The sequence below is a fragment of the Delphinapterus leucas genome, chromosome 19 (assembly GCF_059928025.1).
Source record: "Delphinapterus leucas isolate spDelLeu-1000000601 "Yukka" chromosome 19, BTC_Dleu_Yukka2, whole genome shotgun sequence".
NCBI lineage: Eukaryota > Metazoa > Chordata > Mammalia > Artiodactyla > Monodontidae > Delphinapterus > Delphinapterus leucas.
In genome coordinates this window covers 18,174,527-18,190,799 of record NC_143147.1, presented here as the reverse complement: position 1 = coordinate 18,190,799, position 16,273 = coordinate 18,174,527, and the positions used below count along the sequence as shown (strand labels likewise).

General features: G+C 51.9%; 2 protein-coding genes across 4 annotated transcripts in view; both read right to left on the bottom strand.

Moving 5' to 3' along the window:
- Positions 1–496: 496 nt before the first annotated feature.
- Positions 497–2,914, bottom strand: GGT6 (gamma-glutamyltransferase 6). Its single transcript, XM_089900595.1, is given in 10 exon segments — positions 497–682; positions 684–738; positions 740–1,114; positions 1,116–1,415; positions 1,417–1,474; positions 1,802–1,876; positions 1,879–1,914; positions 1,981–2,079; positions 2,082–2,182; positions 2,763–2,914. Coding segments are annotated over 10 exon segments (1,407 nt in total). The 5' UTR covers positions 2,897–2,914; the 3' UTR covers positions 497–508.
- Positions 2,915–3,063: 149 nt separating this feature from the next.
- The window catches only part of TEKT1 (tektin 1), a 29,318-nt gene continuing 16,108 nt past the window's right edge, over positions 3,064–16,273 (bottom strand). For 2 of the 3 annotated variants that reach the window (XM_022595983.3, XM_022595985.3), the window contains exon 8: positions 15,724–15,990. In XM_022595983.3, the coding sequence (XP_022451691.2) occupies positions 15,783–15,990 (208 nt within the window). In that variant the 3' untranslated portion in view covers positions 15,724–15,782. Of the gene's footprint in view, positions 3,526–15,723; positions 15,991–16,273 lie in introns of those variants that run through there. The other variant, XM_030763292.2, reaches the window with a different exon arrangement.

Sequence of the window (16,273 nt, the reverse complement as noted above, 5' to 3'; positions counted from 1 at the left end):
GGTCTCCTGTGTTGTCCATGGGCGAAGCCCAGACAGCAGGTGCCTAAAAGGCTGATGTGAAAGTAACCAAGAAGTAGGAATGGCACGTGGCGACCAGGAGGCTTGATCTTTATTTTGTTTCCAGCCCAGATGAGGGAGATCAGTGGAGTGTGGCCTGAAGGGGAGCACAGGGATGCCAGCAGTGCGCCAGGATCTGCCTGCCCTGCCCGGAGGCCCAGAGCTTAGCGAGGGGCGTGGCTTTTTTCCACCTGTCCTTCCCGGAGCTGGATCTGAACTCAGGGCCGTCCCCAGGCCCTGGCGTTCTTTCCTTATTGTCCTCAGGTTCCTTAGCTGAAAAAACTCAAGTCCAGGCGACTGATCAGGCCAGAAGTTGAGGGCCTAAGCCAGCAGTGGCCACATGATTGATGCACACTCGTCATGTACTCCATTAGTGCTGGGCCCACTCTGCCCTGGCCTCCAGGCTTGAGACCGCCTACTCCCACCCACCCCTGCCAGGCACCGCCCCACCTTAAAACCCCTGAAAGGAGCAGCAGCCACTGGGCACACTGGAGACATGGGCGTGCTCTGCGTGGGCTGCCACCTGAAGCAGGGGCCCTTGGCCACAAGCTCCGGGGCTCCCTGCTGGTCCTTGCTGGGCCTGGGTTTGGGGCCCAGCCAAGTGGCTGAGCAGTGAGCGAGTGAGTCATGACTCTGGCAGCTGCAGGGGTCCCTGAAGGCACGAGCCCCAACACGTCGGCCTGTGTCATCTGAGCTGTCAAGAAGGATGAGGGGACAGGCCCAGGCACTGTTTGCAGACTCGGCCACCAGCTTGCTGAGTAGAACCCCGGCACTTGGGGACAGGCGTCCAGAGCTGAAGGAACTGTTGAGCGAGGAGGTAAGGAGCACAGAGCCGCTGCTGTCCACGGTGGCCAGGACACTGCTCCCGGGGCTGACGGCAGCTTGTAGGGGTGCTGGGCAGGGGGCAGGGCTGCACCCCCCGGACTGTAGAGCTGCCTCCAGTAGTTCCAGGCCAGCTGAGGGGCTGGGGGTGGTGAACAGGATGCCCTGGGGCACAGGTAGCTGCAGTGCTGGCTCCAAGGTGGGCATGGGCCTAGCTGAGGGGCCCTCCAGCCCGCAGACTCAGTAGAGCATCCCTGGCAAGGTCTGGGGTGGGGGCAAGTGCAGGCCGGTGGAGCACAGCTGCCAGTTTGGGGTTGGTGGCTCGGGCCCCAGGGCCCAGGGGAGTCCCATCAGTGTGGCAAAGTAGGGGACAGAGGCCCTTTGTGCCCTGGGCTGCGTCTACCAGAAAGCCCTCTTGAGCCAGCATGGTGGGGCCTACCAGCAGGTGTGGCGAGGGCAGGCGGCCAAAGTGTGTGTGTAGCAAATGCAGGGCAGGCAGAGCCGAGGGTAGCCCCAGGTCGGGGGCCAGGGTCTGACGTCAGGGCGGTTGAGTTGCCTGAGGAGCTACTATGGAAGAGGCCCCAGAATACGGCGCCTGGGAGGAGACAAAGGGGTCACACAGGGGTCCGGGGCACTGACTGGTGTCAGGGGCACTCAGTAGTCCCAGGTGAAGGGTCACTGACTTAGCCTGGGGTTAGTGGTTACTGACTAGGCCTGGAGACAGGCATCAATAACCAGGCCTGGGGTCAAGGTCATACTGATCTGGGATCAAGGGTCGCAGCCTAGAGTTGGGGCTACTGCCCAAGTCCTATGTCCTGCTCACCAGCCAGCCTTGAAGGCCAGGGGCCACTGACTGCCTGAGTTCCAACTTACTGATCATGCCCAGGGTTGGGGTCGCTGGCTGGGGTTGTGGGTCACTGACCTAGTCCTGTGGCATGAGGATGCACCACCGCCAGACACAAAGCTGCTCCAAGTCCAGCATCCACGACGTTGCCCCGGCAGCAAACAGCTCTCGACCCAGGTGGGAGCACGTGGCTGCAGCAAGAAAGGGACTGTCTTGGGACTGGGACCCGTGACCCCGGCCCTCCCCCTAGCACGGGCCTGTACAGCTGATGCTGCTGCCACGGTGGTGCACGCCAGGCCTGTGGGGGCGCCCACTGGCTGGAGGGGCCCCAGAGCCCAAGGTTCCTGGAGAGGCACAGCTCTGCGGAGTTGCCTCACGGCCAGGGAGAAGCCAACGGCCACCAGCAGCAGGGCAGCCACCAGCTGGGCCCAGGCCCCGGGCAGACTGCCAGCCTTGTTCCTGCAGCGAGGGATGTCCTGAGCCAGGACCAGGCAGGCAGACACCCAAGAACCCAGCAAACAATTCCCAAAAGGTTTGGTCTTGCTTGTAGGAGGAGTGTAAGTTTGCCGAGGAGAAAGGGCCTCCTGGCAGAAGTCACAGCATGTCTGGAGACACAGAGATGGGAAAGAGCTTGGGGAAAACTGAGTCTCTGGAGAGGAGGTTGGAGAGGTGGGTCCAACCGGTCTGGAGGGATGCCTGAAGGGGGCTTGGCAGGCTTGAGGAGCAGGGCCTGGCCAGGTGTAGCCAGGACCAACCTGCCCAGCAGGTGCCTCGTGCACCAGCGGGTGGGAGCTGGGAGCCTTTGGCAGAGCACCCGGCAGGGCTGACTTGATACAAATGTCCCTTCAGATGCACAGACCTTGGACTGACTGACACAGGCCAGGCCTGGGGCTGCAGCCAGGGGTCCCCCAACTCAACCAGAAGTTTCCTAGAGCTGGCCAAGCATGGGGTTGTCTGGCACTCCTTAGGGGCTCCAGATGGAGGCACTTACCAGCCTCAGTCCTGAGTTGCTGGGTGCCCAGACCCCTCCCTGACTCACCCAGAGGAGTCCTGGGGCCCCGAGGGATGTGGAATGAGCTGCTCTGATATCTCACCCTCTTCCTCCTCAGACTCCAAGCTTGGTTCCCAGACCAGCAGCTTCTGGTAGAGCACAGGCCCTGCTATGGGTTCCATGGCCCACGGTGCCTGCCCACCATCCAGGCTGAGTCTTTGGAGGCCCTGCCCAAGCCTGAGTCCGTGGGTAGGAGGTGGAGGCACCCTTGGGGAAGGGTGGTGTGGAATCTAGAACAGGTCTGGGCAGGGAACGGGGCCAGGGAGGCTGTGAGCGAGCCTGCCCCACTAGGGCACAGGGCCCGAGGGGCTCTTGTGGCAGGGGACCCCGTCAGGGGAAGGAGAAGCCCAGTCCTAGGGCCACAGCCCCTGAGACCCAGGGCACCCGCAGGCCCCTCCTTTTAGGGGATGCATGCAACCTTTGGATCCCGGTCCTGTTAAGGCTCTAATCTAGGGACGGGAAGCTTGAGTGAGAACTGCAGTACATTGGCTTGGATCAGGGCTCAGCATATGACTAGTTTCTGGTATGGGGGTTTCTGGTCTCTGGCTTGGGTCAAGGCTCAGCCTGAGGCCACTCCAGGGGTCTGGTTTTCCCTATCTGGGGAGCAACTTGGGTGGTGAAGGTACCTACCTCCCTGGGCACGTCATGCGGCCCTTATCCAGCAGGTGGCGCCATAGGGCTCTTGGGGAGCTGCAGCCTGGACACCAGGTGTTTCCATATTCCTTCACTCTGGGTTTCACTTCAAGGAGTTCTGTGGGAAAATCATAGAGCTCCAAAGAGTGCTGCAGTCTCATCTGTTCTCCAGTCATCTCTGTGCTGACCACGCTCTGCTATGAGCGCCTCAAACCCCAAACCCTCCGCTGTGCTCTCTGCAGACCATCTGTCCTCCCACTTCACATATCAAAGCCAACACAAGAAGCCCTCTATATCCACCCCCAACTACAAACCCACCTTCCACCCCACTCCAATGGAAAAGCCTATTCCCTGCCTCTGGTTCTGGCCCCGACCTCTCCCCCACTTCTTACCTCCTGCTTCCCCAGGGACCTCACTCAGTGACCCCTTCTCTCCTGTAGCTTCACAGCTTCTCTGCGGGTTCCTTCAACAACATTTAAGTGTCGAGTCTCCAGAAATTCCTCTCCTAGGTATGTACCCAACAGACATGTACTAGAATGTTCATAGCTGCACTAGTTGCAACAGCCCCAAATTGGAAAGCTCACACACCCGTTATCAGTAGCATGATTATAGTTACACAGTGCAACTCTGCAGCGGTGAGAATGAGGGGTCTACATTGTATGCAATGATATAGATGGATCTTACAAAGACACGACGACTGAAAGAAGCCAGGGACGAAAGAGCACATCCTATTTGCTTCCATCTGTATAAAGTACAAGAACAGGTGAGCCTAGTTCCTGCCATTACAGGTCAGGAGGAGGCACAGAGGGCTTCTGGGATGCTTGGTGATGTTGTTTATCAATCTGAGGTCGGTTGCATGGGTTCCCGATTGTGAAAGGGCATCTAGCTGTACATTTGTGACACGTGCACTTTTCTGGAGGTATATTGCATTTCAATAAAAAGTTTTTTAAAAAGCTGGAGTATTTTCTCCATTAAAACCACAGCCACACTCGGTGCTTTGTGACCGCCTGGAGGGGTGGGATAGGGAGGGTGGGAGGGAGGGAGACGCAAGAGGGAAGAGATATGGGAACATATGTATATGTATAACTGATTCACTTTGTTAGAAAGCATAAACTAACACACCATTGTAAAGCAGTTATACCCCAATAAAGATGTTAAAAAAAAAAAAAACCACAGCCACAAAAATCGTCCTTTCATCTCACTCGGCTCTCCAGCCACTTCTCTTTCTCTCGGCCTCTTCACAAGCAGGTAGAGTGGTTAACTTTGGTGTGCACTGGGAGTTTTTAAAATCAGATTGCTGGGCTCCGTTCCCAGAGGTTCTGACTTTGTAGGTCTGGGGTAGGGGCCAGAAATTTGCTTTCGGAACTCCCAGGTGATGCTGCTGCTACCAGTCCTGAATGAGCACTGATCTACAAAAGATACACACCTGCTGTTGCCACTTCCTTGCCTCCCATTTTTTCCCCCTCAGCCCACTACAAGCTGGTTTCCATCCCCAACCCGCCAGAGAAACCTTCAGTTTCTAGGCTTTCTGATTTCTTGGACCAATAACCTACCAACCAACCGGAGATACCAGCATAGGGTGGCCAACTTTTTATTTTGCCATGGATTGGGTGTGGGAGGGTCACAATTACCACCTGTGTTCATTTCATAAAATAATTTGATTTCACTTCCTGTTAATACAACGTGGGAAGGTTATAGTGTCGGAATGAAAGGTCAGGCCTTCCTTCCTGAGAAAACGCAGCTGGGAACCTTATGTGTCTATATGCCCCATCCTCAGACTGGCCTCTGCGCTCCTAGCACTGGCTCCCTTTATCCAGCAGACAGTCTGTGGCACCTGTCCAGCCAACATTCCTCTGTCCTTAGAACTATGCCCTGGCAAACTCTTTGGGACTAAGACCTCCACTGACTGGGTCCGGAAGACCTTTCCCTGTGTGGTCTTTCTTATTCCCACAGCTCTGGGCCTGGACAGCACTGCCCCACACCTCCGGAGATGCCTATTAGCTAAGCTCCAGTTAGACGCCAGACAGGCTTCGGGGGTGAATAGTGGTCAGGCCAAGGGGCAAAGGGTGCCAATCAATTCAGTGGGAGTTGGGAATGGAACTGGCTTCCAGAAACCTGGGTCTGGTCCGGTCTACAAGCCTTGCAATTGCCCAGCTATGAGACCAAAGAGCCCGGAGACAGTGACAGAGATGTCAGTGATTTATCGGATAGGGAATCTTACAAGTCTGAAGCAAAGTCCTGGAGGGGCACCCCACCATGGAGGGCGGGAGGGCGGGATGGCGGGATGGCGGGATGGCGGGATGGCGGGATGGCGGGATGGCGGGATGGCGGGATGGCGGGATGGCGGGATGGCGGGATGGCGGGATGGCGGGATGGCGGGATGGCGGGATGGCGGGATGGCGGGATGGCGGGATGGCTGGCTGGCGGGCGGGCGGGCGAGCCGGACACGACAAGCTTCGTTACTCAGGGAAGAAGGAGGCTACCTTTTATAGGGGGAATTGACGTCAGCTTGGCTCATCAGTTACCAGGGAAACCAGCGGCTGGGGCAGGGGGCAAGTATGTAGGTAGTTACTGATTGAGCCCTATGATTAAGAGGATTGGGTAGTCATGTGAATAGTGTGTAAGTTAAGCAGGGACTGGTCAAGCAGGGCATGTACAGAGAGCAAGAGAAGCCATCTTGAGTGGCCTGACCACAGAGCCTCAATCTACAATGCTAAGATGATAATGGATAAGCCTCATCCCTGCAACTATACACACACACACACACACGCGCGCGCACACACACACACACACACCCGCACAGGTGTCTCTGAGTGTGAGGTGTAGGACTATAGGTTGATTCATGCCTTCATCATTTATTTTTTAATTATTATTTATTTTGGCCACACTATGCGGCTTGCGGGATCTTAGTTCCCCAACTGGGGATTGAACCCGGGCCCTAACCACTGGACTGCCAGGGAATTCCATATTTTTAAAGTTTTTTATTAAAGTATAGATGATTTCCAATATTATACTAGTTTCAGGTGTACAACATAGTGATTCAATATTTTTATAGGTTATACTCCATTTAAAGTTATTACAAAACAATGACTATATTGATGATTTCATTCTCTTAAAAGTTCTCAACTTTATCCTAATGGTTCTGCACATTAGAATCACCTGTAAGCTTTAAACGCTCCTAATACCCAGGCAGACCAATTAAAAAATTAAATCAAACTCTTTAGGTTGGAGATTCATCAGTTTTTAAAAATTAATTAATTATTTATTTTTGGTTGCCTTGGGGTCTTTCTTGCTGTGCGTGGGCTTTCTCTAGTTGCGGCGAGCAGGGGCTACTCTTTGATGTGGTGAGTGGGCTTCTCATTGCGGTGGCTTCTCTTGTTGTGGAGCACAGGTTCTAGGTGCACAGGCTTCAGTAGCTGTGGCATGCGGGCTTCAGTAGTTGTGGCTCACAGACTGTAGAGTGCAGGCTCAGTAGCTGTGGTGCGTGGCCTTAGTTGCTCCGCGGCATGTGGGATCTTCCCGGACCAGGGCTCGAACCCGTGTCCCCTGCATTGGCAAGCGGGTTCTTAACCACTGCACCACCAGGGAAGGCCCTCATCAGTTTTTTAAAAAGCTTTCCAGGTGTTTTCAACGTGCAGCCAAGGTTGAGAACCACTGCCTTATCTAGCCCGCTAGTTCAGTGATTTCTGCAACTGGAATCATTTCCAGGGACTTAAAAATAATACCAATGTGCTAATCCCTCCCCCTATCCAGTCTCACACCAATGGAGTCAGTATCTCTGGAAGTGAGCCTCAGTTATCAGGAGAGTTTTTAAAGCTCCTCAGGTGATTCTAATGTGTAGCCAGAATTGAGAATTGCTGCTTCTATTAATACCCTCCTAGGTGCATTTACCAGGCATTCACTGGGTATCTCTTCTGTGCTGGGGGAGGGTGGTGAGGAGCCTGGGAACAGCCAGAGGTTGGTTGTCCTCCAGCAGCCCTGGCCGCTCCTACAAAAAGAGGCAAGGAAGGATATGGGCCCAGCAGTCAGCTTTTCTCCAGTCCCCTCAAGCTGACTTTCCTGCTCATCATCTCTGGCTCAGACCTGCCGGTGCGTGCATGCACATGTGCACATGACTTTATAATTGGACCCTGGGACATGCTGAGATTTGACTCTGATTATAAATTTGGAGGCAGTGAAGTGTGGTAGGGGTGGAAGAATTGGCTTTTCCTTGCAAGGTGATTCTGTGATGTGACCAGAATATTGGTATTAAAAAAAAAATTACGAAAATCAGCACCGGTGATTATAGTTGCAGATATAACCAAAAAGGGTTTCTGAGCAAGCCAGGAACAGCCTCAACAGACAGAGGAGGCAGTGTTAGAGTGGGTGTATTTGCTGAGCCATTTGCTAAGACAATTGTACACTCGGGAAAGACAAATACCTTTATCTTTCAGGGATTATTAGATGCTGGCTCTGAGCTAATAATACCTAAATCGTTATTGCTGTGGTCTACCTGTTAAAATGAGGACTTATGACAGTTAAAGGGAAATTTGACCAAGATAGAGCTGGTGGAATTCTTCACTCATTCTGTAGCTATTTCCACACTTTCTGAGTACACAGTTGGGATAATATACTCTGCAGCTACCATAATCTTTACATTATTTCTCAGATTCATGGAGTAAGAGCCTTTATTGTGGTAAGAGCCAAGTGGAAGCCTCCCTCTTCAATGCTCCCTCTATAAGCAGAATACTCAAATCAATACTGGAAGAATTGCAAAGATGAGTGCTACCATTAAAGACTTGAAAAATGGAGGGGTACGGATTCCTATTTCAACTTAATTTAGTGGTCTGTATAATGCAGAAGACAGATGGGTCTTGGGAAATTACAGTAGGTGTAGTAACAAGAGTTAAGTCAAATTGCAGCTGCTATTCCAGGTATTTCTTTATTGTGGAAAATGAACACAGCCTCTGGCAAATGCTCTATTCTCTACCCCAATAAGCAGAGAATCCAGAAGTCTTTTGTTTTTACCTGGTAGGGATAGCAGTACACCTTCACCTTCTAGCCTCAAAATGATGGCAGCACAGCTTCTAATGTTCAGGGTCAGGGATACAAGCTGGGGCATCTGGTGCCCAGATGAGATGGAAACAGTGGTGCCTTCACCAGACATTTCTGCCCCATGATTTTGAGCATTAGCCTTTGAGGCGGTTCTTGAACAGCTCCCCACGTCACCCAACCACTTTCTGTGCCCACAGAACTTTCATAAATTTATTTTCTATTTAATGCAGGCAGAAGTATGTCTTTTGCTTACAACTAGTAACACTGACTGAGGCACATACCTCTAGAAGTCCCTGGAGGGCAGCAAACATCCTACACGGCTTGAAGTGGGGACCAGGGACGTGTCTCTTGATAGAACCAGGATTCTCATCTCCAAATACTGAAGTCACTCACGCAGATGAACAGACGTGAGGTCAGTTATCTCACTGGCTGAGCTTAGGCCACATGTGTGCCCCTTGCCAGTAGAGGAAGAGTATGTCTTAGAGCCAGACTTAGAACTGGGGAAGTTCAGCTCCAGTAAGAGGTCATTACTTGGTCAATTTCTTTTCTGAATATTTCTAAAGCAAGAAAGCCTGGGGGCTTCCCTGGTGGCGCAGTGGTTGAGAGTCCGCCTGCCGATGCAGGGGACGCGGGTTCGTGCCCTGGTCCGGGAAGATCCCACGTGCCGCGGAGCGGCTGGGCCCGTGAACCATGGCCGCTGAGCCTGCGCGTCCGGAGTCTGTGCTCCGCAACGGGAGAGGCCACGTCAGTGAGAGGCCCGCGTACCGCAAAAAAAAAAAAAAAAGCCTGAATCAGGAAGCACCTCCGTTGCCCCTTTCCTGGCAGCATCTAGTATTCACTGTTAATCTCTGTCAAAAGTGTTCCAGTTGCCTCTGGGTACCGGTCTTCTCCTGGTGCTGAGAGCCTCCTACATCTTTGACGATACTTCCTGTAGTGGGTCTGTCATGTTTTCGAATGCCTCCTCTCTCCACTCCTTCCTAATAGCATCCAGATTTTCTACTGGGGAATTATTCCTCCCCGCCCCTCATCGCGTGGAGTCCTAGTGAGAAGTGGTGGTAAGTTCAAATATTTGGGACTGATCAAGCAAAACAAAACAAAACAAAAAAAACTCATGACCACTAGATGGTAGTGGCACACAAGGAGCTGTGTGAGCGTGGCTCTGGGACAGGACTGCGGTCACGGGAAGTCCCCCATAGCGGGAGATGTTCTAGGGATAGCAGTGCTGGGCCACCCCCTGGAAGGGAAGAGGGCAAGGGACCTCCCGGGGGAGAAGGGACTCCAAGAGGGGGTTTTTGTGTCTAGGTAGGTCTCTGGGTCAGACAGCTCCAAAGGGCAGCAGTGGCTTGGGGTCTTTTATAGCTCTGGGGTTTGTCTTATCTATGGCCAGCAGATGTTGGGTGAAGTTTTGCAGGGTGTGTAAAGCGGGCAGGTGCTGAAAATATGCTTATTGGGGCTATATTTAAAGCAACTGGATGTGTACAAATTTGAGTTTGGCCCCCCGAGGGGGGGCTTTTGAGCTAATGGATCCCAGCCTGCCATGAAGTAAACACCATAGGGGTCAACGCACAACACAGGGGTTATCTATAGCCCTTTTATTGATATATGACAGGCTAATAATAACGAGTGCCTGTCTCCTGCCTCTCTCTTCCACTACAGAAGGGGAGGGAGCAGATCTTTCCTCAACCCACCCTGCTGGTATAGACAAGGGGCACTGTTTTCTGGGGCTGACAGTTGAGAGAGACAGAGAGAGAGAGAGACAGAAACAGAAACTAAAACCCTGTACTAGCTGACAGGTCTCTGGGTCCACACTCTAGCTCTGAGATGGGGTTATCAGTCAGGCTACATTCTGGTCTAAGCGACAGTGCATCCAACAATGGTTTGAACAAATAAGGGCTTATTTTTCTCACTAGTTTAGAGTTAACCGGCTGCTGCTTTTGCTTTGGGGCTCCCCAGCGTTGGGACTAGTTATCTATGTGCCCTTCTTGGTCTTTCCCCATGGTATCCAGGGGCTGTTTGAAACACCTCAGCCATTGCCCTGGCAGGGAGGAGGGGAGGAAGGGACAGCACCAGTGGTGGAATTTCCTGCTGGATGCCCCTGGCCGATTTCTGCTTTTGCCTCTGCGGCCAGAACTGAGTCACAAAGCCACCCCCGCCAGCTGCAAGGGAGGCTGGAAACGTAGTTCATGGATCCTCTGTAAGGGAGGAGAGTGAGGGAGAGGCTGGGGGCTGGGCACGGCTGTTGGGTTAGGCAGCCTGTGTGCCCCGCCTCGGGGCACTGTGTGTAGCTGATCATCTTGGAGCACGAAGTCCAGGGGCTGTACAGGGGCCCCAGCCCTTTACTGACAGGATGTATCCCCAAAGTCTAAATCAGGTTCAACAAGTATTCTCAGATGCAGGTGGTTAGGAGATCTAGAAGGCAATGATTGATTTCATGATTTCCCTAGCTCTTCCACATTTGGGAAACTGAGTCCCTGGCTGTGGTTCCTCAACACGGAAGACCACTTTGGGCATTATTCACCTTGGACCTGAGGTCACCAACCCCCTTCCAAACTTAGAGGCAAAGAGTAGAGTTTAGGTCATCACAGGAAACAGACTTCCCAAGATCAATTAAGGTATTGATCTCTCAGGTCTGATTTGGGAAACTTGAGCTCAGTCTCTAAATCTGGGACTGAATCACTCTGAACAAGTTATTAAGTCTGTGCCCAGGTTTTTCCATCTAAAAAATCTCTCCTTGCTACTAAATGATGGGGCATAATTGTTTCAGGAGCGCGTGTGCTAGAGTTAACCTGCTTGGGTGTGAATTCTGTGTGACCGCCTCCAAGCCTCAGTTTCCCCACCTATAAATTGAGGATAGTAACAGTTTGCATAAGTAACTCATTATAAGCACTCAACACGTTAACAGTTGTCATAATTGTTGGCATTACCAATGGTATACCTGTCTTGCAAGGCTATATAATAAGTCCTTTTGGTTTTGCGATCGTAGCATCCTTTATAGAGACCTACACACAATTCCTCGGGAAATATATTCAGCTCTGAGATCCCTTGCGTTTGTGTGTGCTGTGCCACTGCCTGGAATCCACCCCTGCCCCACCTTTCCGCCCAGCAAACATCTATTCCTTCATCAAGATCCCACTCAAGGGTAACTCCCTTAATTACCCAGCCTTCTCCGCCCACTTGTCCAGCTGAGTGGCATGGCCTGTGAGAGTTCCAGCTCTCCTGGGTGGCAGCCACAGAAAAACCACTGGGCATCATTGAGCAGTGTAAGGATGCTTGAGTGTCTCATAGAACCTGAGGGCCTCAGAAATTGCCTGGAGCCCAGAGAAGCAGGGCTGCAGGAAGCACTTTCTTCTCTCTTGGTGCATCAGCTTCTACTTTTTCTCTAGTCGCAAACTGGCTCTAGAGCGCAGGCTCAGTAGTTGTGGCGCACAGGCTTAGTTGCTCCGCAGCATGTGGGATCATCCCGGACCAGGGCACGAACCCGTGTCCCCTGCATTGGCAGGCGGACTCTCAACCACTGTGCCACCTGGGAAGCCCTCCTTCAAGGAATATTAGTTAAGGTTCTTAACTGAGCAAACTTAGCAAAAAACTTCTGAGAGCTAAAGCCAAGAGTGGGACTATATTGGGGCATCTCATAGAAAGAGTTGGTTGTTCAACTCTTTGCTTGAGAGGACCCAGGGGAGCATCTGGGGATGCGGCCACAGGAGTTAGTGACCCTCCTCTCTAGATCTCTAGATCCTCTAGTTATTTCCTGCCTCTATACGTTTCTGTTTCAAAATCCCGATTCCCAGGAGGCCGAATCTGACCAGCCCTGATGGGTTGCTGAGCAGTTTGGCCGGGGAGGGCAGGGTATATCTATCATAAGGACATGGTTGTGGAGCCCTCCCTGTGTATGTTGGCGTGCAGTTCTCAGAGAAGAAGGTTTTGGGAGCTGGGGAGTTAGTTCAGGCCATAGTGAGAAGAGCCCCGAGTTTGGGGCCAGGAGTTCAGCCTTGCCTGAACCTTTACAGGGACCTTGGGCAAGTAGCTTGCTTTCCCCCAGTTCCCTGTGAACCTGTTTCCTCATCTATAAAACTGGGGAGTTGGGCTGAAAGACCACAGGGATCCCATGACATTCTGTCCATTCACACGTTCTCTTTTTCTGGAACTCACCACCCAGTAGCTAAACTTCTGAGACGTCCCCAGAAGGGTCTGAGAAATGTAAGCAGATCCTTAGAGTGATCAACTCCTGCCAAAGACTCAGCCCTCAGGGACCCAGCACATTTCACTCCATGCTGCTCACAGATGACACTTATCCACGAATAGACCTCAAGGGCTCAAATACTAAGGATTTTCCTGTGGTATCAGGAGATTGTGAGAGAACAGGGTGCGTACCAGCTTGAGAAACAGGCGCTCTTTGTTTTGTCTTACTGACAGGTTAATCTCTGTTAACATAAAGGCATCCTTTCCTTAATTTTAACTGTCTCAAATTTGAGGGATGCTAACTCCCCCCATTAAAGAATCTTCCTACCTAATTGAGATCGTCCACTTAAGTGCCAATTATGACCTAAGGAATGCAATGGGAAATAGTTCATAAAGAAATTGTCTTCTTCCAGGACTTCCAGAACATACCAAGGGCCACAATTCTTCAACGAGGCTCAAACCAAGCCAGCATCTGGTTCTCTGTGATAACTTCATTACGTAATTCATGTGTAAAGGTAAACACAACAATAGGTGTGAATGTTGCAGGACAGCTGAGTCTAGCGCTCTGCTACTTCCTTTCTGGGCTTCAGTTTTCCCAAATGTACAATGATTGAGTTGGACTAGATACTTTCAACGTCTGCACTCACAGCTTCAATGTTTACGACTTCCAAGACACGCTGATTTTTCAAGGACACAGGCCAAGTTGAGAGAAATTAACATGGCCTCTTACTGCCGGCTCATGTGTGATAAAAAAGGAAATGTTTCCCTATTTTTGCTCCCACCTCTCGGCTTCTTGGTCCTTGGGGCAGAATGCGTACCAGCAGAGAGCAGAGGTTACCAATTTTCTTTCCAAAGACATCCTGAGATAAGATAAGCATCTTTCAAAAATCAGCATTTGCACTTCTTGACTTCCTCCAATACTCTATTGAAATTGCCTTTGGCAAAGTGTCATTGGCGATTGCCCAGCTGCCAGATCTAGAGGATGTTTTCCTTTCTTGGCCTACGGTGCCTCCAAACATTCTCCTACTGTGGCACCTGTGATGCTACGCTTTTCTGGCTTCCTTCAGCCCCTCGGAGGTTCTTTCTTAGCCTGCTTGTTGGTCCGGTTCTTCACTCAACCGGGAAGTACTGGTGTCTTGCGGGGCTCAGGCCCAGACCCCTCCTCCGAGCTCTTCAAACTCTCACGCGTTGCTTGGCTTCTAATGCCGCCTGTCTGCAAATGTCTCCCAGCCCTCTGGCTGCAGCTGGACCTTCCTCCCCATCACAGGGTCCTCGCCCTCAACGTGTGAGCTCATCACCTTCATTCCCCGACCCCCACCCTCACTGCCCAGCCCTCTGCCTCCCAAGTTCCCTCTCAGCAAACAAAACGCCCCGATTCACTCTGATACCCAAGCCAGAAACCAGGGAGCCGTCCTTGGCCCCTCTCCCTCCCTCACCCTGTATATCCGAGCGGTCCCCAAGCCCCGGAACCCCTAGACTGTCTGGACTCTGTCCCTTCTCTGCTTGCTGCCCCCCACCCCCGGATGGGCTCTGTGTGAAGCTGTGAAGCGCTTCTCGTGGGTTATCTCACCCACAGGCGCCCTAGGCGGCGGGTGTGACTGGAGAACTTGAACTGAGCTATGTGTGACTCCAGAACCCACACTCTTAGCCACTGACTTGAATCTGTGGCGAGAACGGGAGGAATTCTTTTTTCTTTTCTGTTACTGTCACTTGAGTATTAAAAAAACCACTACGAATGATTACTAACTGGTCAGAAAACCGACGCCAAATGGTTTACATTCAGCAAAGAAAACAAAAGCCAGAAATCCTTTTCACGCGGTGGTGCAACAGGACGGCCCACTGGAAAGGCTTACCTACTGAGCCCAGGAACCTCGCCTTCCTCTTTCCCAGGCTGGCAATCCCGAGACTAAGGTCTGAATGGATCTGAATGCCCGCCCCCCCTCAAGCAAGGGCACCTGTGACTTGTTTTCGCTCCCTTGTGCTGCAGCATGAGGCCCGATAAAGCCTTGCCTGAATTTCTCGTCTGGCCTTTTATCGACTTCTAATGATTAAAGAGTCCAGGGCCCCGAGTCAGTAACCATGACCCCAGAAAACAGCAACCTGGCTCACCCGCTCCCCAATCCCTAACTTCCTAAGAGCTGGAGGGCCCTTGGGTCCTATCCCTCCTCTTTCCTTTTGTTACCCACACAGGTTCTTGGACTCTTTAATCAACAGAAATCAAGAAGAAGCCAGATAAGAGATTCAGGCGAGGCTTTACTGGGATTAGCGCTGCAGCACGAGGGAGTGAAAGCAAGTAACAAGTGCCTTTGCTCTCCCCGAGGGGGCTCAAGCTGCTTCCTTAAATGGGTAACAACGGGGGTGGGACAGACGGCTGGCTTAGGTGGTCTGCCCAGCCCCCTTGGTGGTGCCCTGAGCAGGGATCATGCTCAGTACCCTGTTTTTGTTCCCGGCACCTCAGAAATAGCAGTTGGTTTGTGGTCTTTTTGTGCATAGTTATTTTTAGTCCCTTATAGTTTCTTTGTATTCTGTTGCTCGGGGAGATGTTTGCTCAGGTGCAATCACTCCACTAGAGGGTCTCAGGTCCCAGCCTGTCTCAATTTCACCCCAGAGAAAGAGGCCCAGAGAGACGCCCACAGGTGTTGGGAAGGCTTACGGGGTGGGGGCGGGGGACTCCTGACCCAGGGCTGCTCCTCTCTCATCTAAGCTCCGTATGAACTGAACATGCATCCCGTGGACCAGCCAGGGGTCTAAGTCAGCAACCACCACATTGTTTTCTAGGGAAAAGGAATCTTGAGGGCCAGGAGAAGTGTTCGCCGGTCCTCTCCTGAGTAAGATGGGCATGGTCTGAGTAGGGGATCCAGCCCAACTTCTGAATTGAAATAAATCTGAACTAAAATGTCTTGGATCCCTCCCCCAGGCCTGAAGTCCTGTGATAAGAATGGCCTGTGCTAACTCATGGAACTTAACCCTTAAACAACCACAGCACCACTAGCAGTAGCAGAATAGAGCTTTGCACCCAAATCTCAGGCCCCGAGCAGGCCTGGAACCCCAGCCAAGACTTTCTGGTGGGCTGACTGGAAGTTCTGCCCACCTGAAATGAGAGTTCTGTTCTACGGTTTTATGACTCTGTTTAATGAGAATGGCTTAATGAGAATCCGACTTTCAGCAGACAGTGTCCGGATGGAGGCCCCCGGCCCACTTCCCGTGGTCATCCCCGCCCCTTGGAGGGATGGACTTCCTCATACGCATACACAGCACTTCATCGATGTAGATGGTATTCTCCTTGACTTGGATCTCCTCCTGCAGGGCGAGCTGCCTGCCATTCAGGCCTTGCAGCTCTACTTGAGCTTGGGCTAATGTTTCCTTTAATCTAGGAGAAGAGGAAGAACACTAGGGAATAACTTATGGCTCTACATCACTATTTCAGGGGGAAAAATGTATTCATATATTCAGCGCAGGATCCAAATTGATGTGTCTTCCTCCTTTCTCCTCCTTAAGACAGAGATTTCAAATTGGCGGCCCTGGGCCATGTTCACAAGGCAGATAAACCCATGAACTGCCAACATTTAAAACTGTAGATTTTACCTAAACATCTGGAGTTGGACTTCAGAAAAATGTAAACATTGGGATGCATTCCCTGCATGGTAGCAACT